At 40.2% G+C, this 6,561-nt stretch overlaps 1 protein-coding gene across 1 annotated transcript in view; it reads right to left on the bottom strand.

Annotated features, from left to right (window-relative positions):
• Positions 1–6,561, bottom strand: part of TBCD (tubulin folding cofactor D) — a 226,913-nt gene that overhangs the window by 71,654 nt on the left and 148,698 nt on the right. The window contains exons 23-24 of the mRNA XM_019542712.1: positions 2,639–2,670; positions 469–531 (exon numbers count right to left, since the gene is read on the bottom strand). Coding sequence (XP_019398257.1) covers positions 469–531; positions 2,639–2,670 — 95 coding nt within the window. The remainder of the gene's footprint in view (positions 1–468; positions 532–2,638; positions 2,671–6,561) is intronic.

The following is a 6,561-nucleotide window of genomic DNA, read 5'->3' as shown; positions in this document are numbered from 1 at the left end:
CCCTTCCGACTCTAGCTACTATGAAACTATGAGAGGGAGAGAGAAAATAAAAATTCCATCATGAACTATTTACTTGAAGAATTAAAAAAAACTCCAAATGTTACACATATACCCCAATCAAAAAAGAAATCCTTAAAAGGAGACTGAGTTCCCCGCTCTAATACTGTGATTTTCATGGGAGGGGGTTGTCAATTTCTCTGAGAAAAAACAGACTTTCCTAGGGGTAAAACAAACAAAAAGTAACTCAGTCAACTGCTACACAGAAAATCTTCAACCACAGCATCCCATCTAAAAGATCTGTGCTAGTCTGAGATGTGCAACTGTTAGACTACTGTAATTCATCAACATCTTACTACAAGGGCCACAGGAACTTCCTAGAAAAAATATCACTTGCTAATATTACATAAAATCTCAGAGAATGTAACTAGCATGAAATGTTAATGTAAAGCTATTGAAGAAATTACATACCGATTATGGGATCCTCTCTAAATGGCATTTTTGAAAGAGACAGTTTTTCAATTAAAGCACAGACTGGGGAAAAAAAGAAATCTATTTTTACCAAATATGAAAACACCAACTTGTAGAAATTTTGCTAGGCTGAAAATATATCTTATTATATCATGAGTTTGCTTAAAAATAAACTGAAGGCAGAAGAGATTACAACAGAAATGCCATAATATAATAAACATACAGAAAAGAAAAGAAGGGAATTATGTTTCTGACAGTAAAGTAACTGTTGTTTTCGGATCTTGTCATCAACAAGGATCTCACTACAGGTTTAAGTGAATTTTACACATACGCAACTGGATTTTTCTTTTAAGAGTTGTGTTGGATGGGGCTGTGTATCCTTCCTGGAATTCCTTGTGTTCCCATGTTAGGGTGTAAAGAGCTGTTAAACCATGACTCCCCTCAGTTTCCTCACAGCTCCAAGCCAGTGGTAACTGAAGACGGGACTGAAGGACATGTATTGGATCCACATGACTGCAACAGTTCAAGGAACTACAGTTACTGGAAGGTAAGCAGCATGTCTTCTTTAAGTACAAATCAATGTGGAGCTCATTCTACAAAACTAGAACATGCTGTCTTCACTGGGAATGGGAACAATGAGTTTCAGCTGTAAAATGTAAATAATGACTGTAGCACTTGCATCCAAACTGAACTAGCAGCTAGTCCAAGGCAATCTTTAACTCAGCAAGTAACCCCAAGCTGTCACATGATAGATGTACAATACTGCTACATTTTTAAGCAAATAGAAGACACTCCTTTTGCTCTAGTGGGGTAAGCTTGAATGTTCAGTGAGGGAGCTGCACCAGCCACTTAATAGCACAGTGAGACATGCTGTTATTCATTTGGATCCCTGTTGCAAGGAGAAGGCTTGACTTTTAGAATGGCCAGTAGTAGCAACAGATGATTTAACAGTTTGAATCAGTTAGTCTTCAATACATCTAATGTGAGTAATGCTTTTCTACCATTGCTATGTGTAACTTTGGAATGAACGAATGAATTCCATCCAGGAAGAGCACACATCAACTGCAGATGCTTCCTCAACCTGATGAAGGGTTTTTAAACCCAAAAGCTTGCTAAGAATTTTTTTTTCCAACTACTTAGTTTTCCCAACTAATAAAAAATATCAGATTTACCCAAAGAACCTTGTCTGCCTATTTCCTTAGACCAACACAGCTACAACCTACACCCTAGTAATAGATAAGGTATCTGATTTAATTCTGACTTGCTGCCATAACAAGAAAGAATAGGAAAAAAGGCAACTGTAAATCTGTCCTTTCTTGTCTTTACTCAAAAATGTGTATAGGGAAGGTATAGGGAAGATACTAACACCAGTGGATACTACTATTCCAGTAATGCTTGTATGAGGCACATTTATACCTACAGTGGGATCCATACTGATATATATTACTTCCACCATTTTAAAACATAAAATCTATTAGTAGAATTATATGTTTACACAATTACTCCATAAAAATAATCCAAAATTCCATTAATTCATAAATACAGAAATATCATTATTTTAATGTTTAATTCCATGGTATTTTGGAATTCTTACAGGTGAATGAATACCAATCTTATGGATATATGTTTAAAGATCACTATCTTCTTAGTGTTACAAGGCAACTCTAGAGATAGACATTACTGTAGCTAACACTACAAATATGCTCCTATACAGTATGCTGATGGTGAGCTCCTAAATGAAAATTCAGTGTCTCTGGAGAAAGAGAACTGTTCACATCAAGGTGACCAGTTCATACAAAAAATGATCAATACTTTTTTACCCTCATTATCTGACTGCAAAATGGGCTTTCTATGGAAAAATATTATATCATCATGTAATCAAAAACTGCATAATAAGGTGCATGCATACAGCGATAAGTTAAGGTTGCCCAAAATACAAGAGTTCTGGCATTTTCTAACTTTTGAGTGCTTTATTTTCCGACTTGAATATTCATCTCACATAGTTTGTGAAAACTCCCCCAATATTCAGTGTTAATAATTTCAAGCAAACCATGGAATACTAAAAGAGATTAAAAAGTTAGGACAAAAGGAATAAAACAGCAAACAGACAATAGCAGATTTATTTCAATAAAAACAGCACTTGTCATCTAATATGTACAGAGATACCTACCAGCTGGTCTCATCAGTTCTCCACCTAGGCCTCTGAAAAACAGAAAGGTATTACTTTTGGAAGATAAACTACTCCCTCCAACTAGGTATGCTGCTTAATGAAAAACAGGAAATTCCAGGATGAAAGTAAACCACAAAAAATCCTTTGTCTGTCAAGCCTTTCCATGATTAAATTTGTAATCCCTCCAGCCTTGCAGTTGACCAATTCTTACATTAGCAATGTATCAGTTAACATCTTCATTCACTTCAAAATGCTCTGTGTAAAACTTTTCTGCATACTCAACTCTTTTCCAAAGACTGTAGACTTACTTTTTCTAATTTAATTTGAAAAATAAAGACAGGTCCATAGTTCTTTATAATTCCCTCACTGAAGAAGAATCTTGACCCTGTACAACTTGACACAAGATTTTCAGTCACAAAATATCTGCAAGTAACTTTGAAGTATCTTCACTTGAAGAGAAATTGTCTGAAAACTTTTTCCAAGAAGTAGATGAAGTCCATACTCCAGTTTATCCTTCTCTACACAACAAAAATCTTAGCTTCAAATCCCCAACTGTGTTTGGTATTAAAAATATATATTTTAAACTAAAATAAATAATGCTAAACTACATGGAACTATTGTAAAAGGCTCTTAATTGAAGGGCTGAACGCATATCTTAGACACCAAAGTCTGAAAAATCCTCCAAATGAAAAGTAAATGTGTTCATTGTTATTTCTTGTGTCTTATTTGGAAAACTGGGCAACCTTGTACATGCTGAAACCAACAGAGTTTTGTCACGAGCTTCAGTACAGTCAGAATTCATTTGTCTCTATTTCAGTTTTCTGAAAATAACCTACAATCTATTCCCTTGCAATAAAAAAAAATTGAGCACTAACATACACACACAAGTAGTAGGATCTAACTCTCACAGCAGTACAATCTATTGGTGAGCTGTCTTTTCAAAAGGCAGACAGATTGTTAGTCACGTTAGGTAGAAAGCAGCATAGATTTGCACCATAGTTAGTTAGTCTATATGGTACAACTGTATCCTGCCTTCTTTATAGCAACCAGTAAAGGATAGTTAGATATTTTTATTCAAAACCTATCTAAAATACAAGCTATCTGAATAGCTGAGTCTAAGCAAAGTCTTTGTAGGGCATGACATTTCTGAAGGTCATCACAAAATAGGAACATATGCTCCAGGGTGCTGTTTATTAACATGAACCAGTATCTCTGGATGTAAATTATTTGAAAATAATTTAATTTGGTGTAAATGTGAAGATCAACCTCTTTGCAAGATGAGAATTTGTCTCCCATTAAGTTTATATGCCTCAAAGAGTCTTTTACTTGAGTGTTTGCCAAGAGACTTGCTTGCCCTGAAACCACTGAGATTTCAAAGACCTTTGAGATTGCAACAAATGAGGCAAGCTTATTATTCTTAACCCAATACCTGCTGATACCTGCAGGCATTCTCTGACAAGGTTGAAAATTAAAAGATGACAATCTAAAAAGAAATGTCCATTTTACCACATTATAAGTTTCAAATAAGTCTTTATACTTATGTAGCTATTTAACACACAGCCAGTTTTTCTCTTTGTGTAAAACAATGAGAAAAGATTAAAAAAATGAAGCACCAGCACACTGCAACAATAGACTCATGAGATTTGGAAGTAGTTGTTACAAACAGCATGCATCATAGTGCATTCAGCACTGATGGAAGTCCCAACAAATCAAGTGACAGCTTGTTGCAGGGCACTAAGGGGTGCATGCTCCTTTAAGGTCAGCAACTGCCTAGAGAGAGGGCCCATGGGGCCAGGCAGAAACCCCACAGGTGCAGGCTGCCATGGCAGCAGGCTAATGAGGGAATTAGCCTGCACCTACACCCAGTCAGCTGACTGGAAGAGGGCAGGGCCCTGGGCGCACATATGCTCCGGGGCTGGGGCTGGAGGCAGTCAGTTCTCTGAGAGCAGCCAGAGGGGAAGGAGTTCATACATAAAAACTCCACAGAGATGTCTGGCTGCCTGTCTGGCTGGTGGTAAAACAAACAGGCTCTAGGAGCTCCTAAAGTGCCTGGGGAGAGGAGGCACACATTGCTGTGGAAGAAAAGGTGCGGAGCATGGCCTCCACTGTCATTGGTATCATTATTTTTAGATTATAGTCGAAGGACTCATATTTTTGTTGTTTAATCTGGTGGACCGGACTGAGGCTACTGGGGAGGAAGAAACTAGGGCTGTGCAAAGTTTCAACTTAATATTCGATTCGACAAATATTCAACATATTCGACCTTGAAAAGTGAAAGTCGAGTCAATTAGCAGCTGGTCGAATAGCTGTCGAATCAAATACCGGAAGTCGAATATTAACAACATGAGTCGAATATTAACAGTGCGGGTCGAATATTCGACTTGCCTATACTGAATTCCCCGGGGGGGTGGGGAAGGAAAGTAAAGGAAGGGAGAGGGAGAGGGGGAAGAAGTGCTTTCATGACTGACGTGTGGCTGGCCAGTGACCTGTCAGCATTCTCTGAGGTCCCTTCCAATCCCAGTGCTCTGGAGGAGGGCCAAAGAAATTGCATAAAAGGCAGCAGTTTTTCAGCTCCCTGCTTTCTGCCTTGGGGTCAGTTTCTGAGCTGCTGGTATTCTCCAGCACCTCTGCGTCAGACCACGATGGCTGGAAGCCCTGATCTTCAACAGTTGCCCTGCTTGCAATGCTAGCAACAGGGATTTCTGAGAACTTGGTGCTTTTATTTATAACTACTTTTAATATTAGTTTACACTTATTTTGGATAGGGTTAGTAGTAGCCTAGGATCTATTCTATATATAGGAATTTAGTTTATATATATATATATATATATATATATATTTTTTATACATCATTCATTCTTTCCACCACACCAATGCTTCTCAATATATTATCTACACACACAAACACGCTTACATAACATCCAGAAATCTAATCCGTGGCACACAGCACACTTAGAGATTCCAGTTTACATACGAAGGAACACATTATGAAGCGGGGTGGAAAGGCAGGTGGCCACAATGGCCAGCCTGCATGAAGGTGAGCAAGGGGGGTTGCAAGCGGGAGAGCTGCAGTTTCTCCCTCCACCAAACTCAGACACAGCCTCTTTCTTCCCACTACAAGGGATGAGGCTGCTACAAGCAGTAAAGAGAGGGGAGCAGCAGTGCCACCAGAACCACTGCCTGTGCCTGAGACTCTCTCGTGTCCAGACACAGCAGCCACAACCTCTCCCACCATAACTGCAACCAGCACAGCAGCGCACTCCACCCGTGTCACTGCCTATACTGAGCTTTCCAGTGCCAGAAGAAGAGCTGGTGCTGGATCTGGATCTCAGTGCCCTGGCAAGGGAAGTTCTGGGGAAGGAGGGGGAAATCAGTCAAGTTTGTGCTCAACACCCCTCAGATTTTTTCCTTTCAAGCCACGAGGTCTTTCCCAGAAGGCATTTCAGAAGATGCCTCTGTACGAGTGAAGTCAAGCGGCTCAGCTGCGTCCGCTCTTTCTCTTGCTGTGACTCTGACTGCTGAAGAGGGGGAGAGTTCAGCAGTATTCACAGATGCACCCACACACCAGAGGGAAAGGCCTAGTACTAGCATGGTCTGGGATCATTATGAGCTGGCAGATGATCCCACGTTTGCTATCTGCGTGCGCTGCCGAGCCAAAATCAGCCGAGGCAAGGAAACAAAGCACATGACCACCTCGGGGATGTTGAATCATCTCCACAGGTACCACCCCTTTGTCACAGGAACAACTCCCACTCACTCCACAGCCCCCATTCCCCCACAGCAGAGACAGGGCACCCTGGAACACTGGGGGCAAAAGGGACCAGTTGCAAATGCGAGCAAGGTCACCCAGACCACTGGGGAGATGGTTGCTCTGGACGGACGGCCCTTCACCTTTGTTGAGCGGCCAGGGTTCAGGCGGCTCC

This window comes from Crocodylus porosus, unplaced genomic scaffold, assembly GCF_001723895.1.
Source record: "Crocodylus porosus isolate Cpor-Errol unplaced genomic scaffold, CroPor_comp1, whole genome shotgun sequence".
Taxonomy (NCBI): domain Eukaryota; kingdom Metazoa; phylum Chordata; order Crocodylia; family Crocodylidae; genus Crocodylus; species Crocodylus porosus.
The sequence above is the reverse complement of the archived record's forward strand: the minus strand, read 5'-3'. Positions and strand labels throughout refer to the sequence as shown.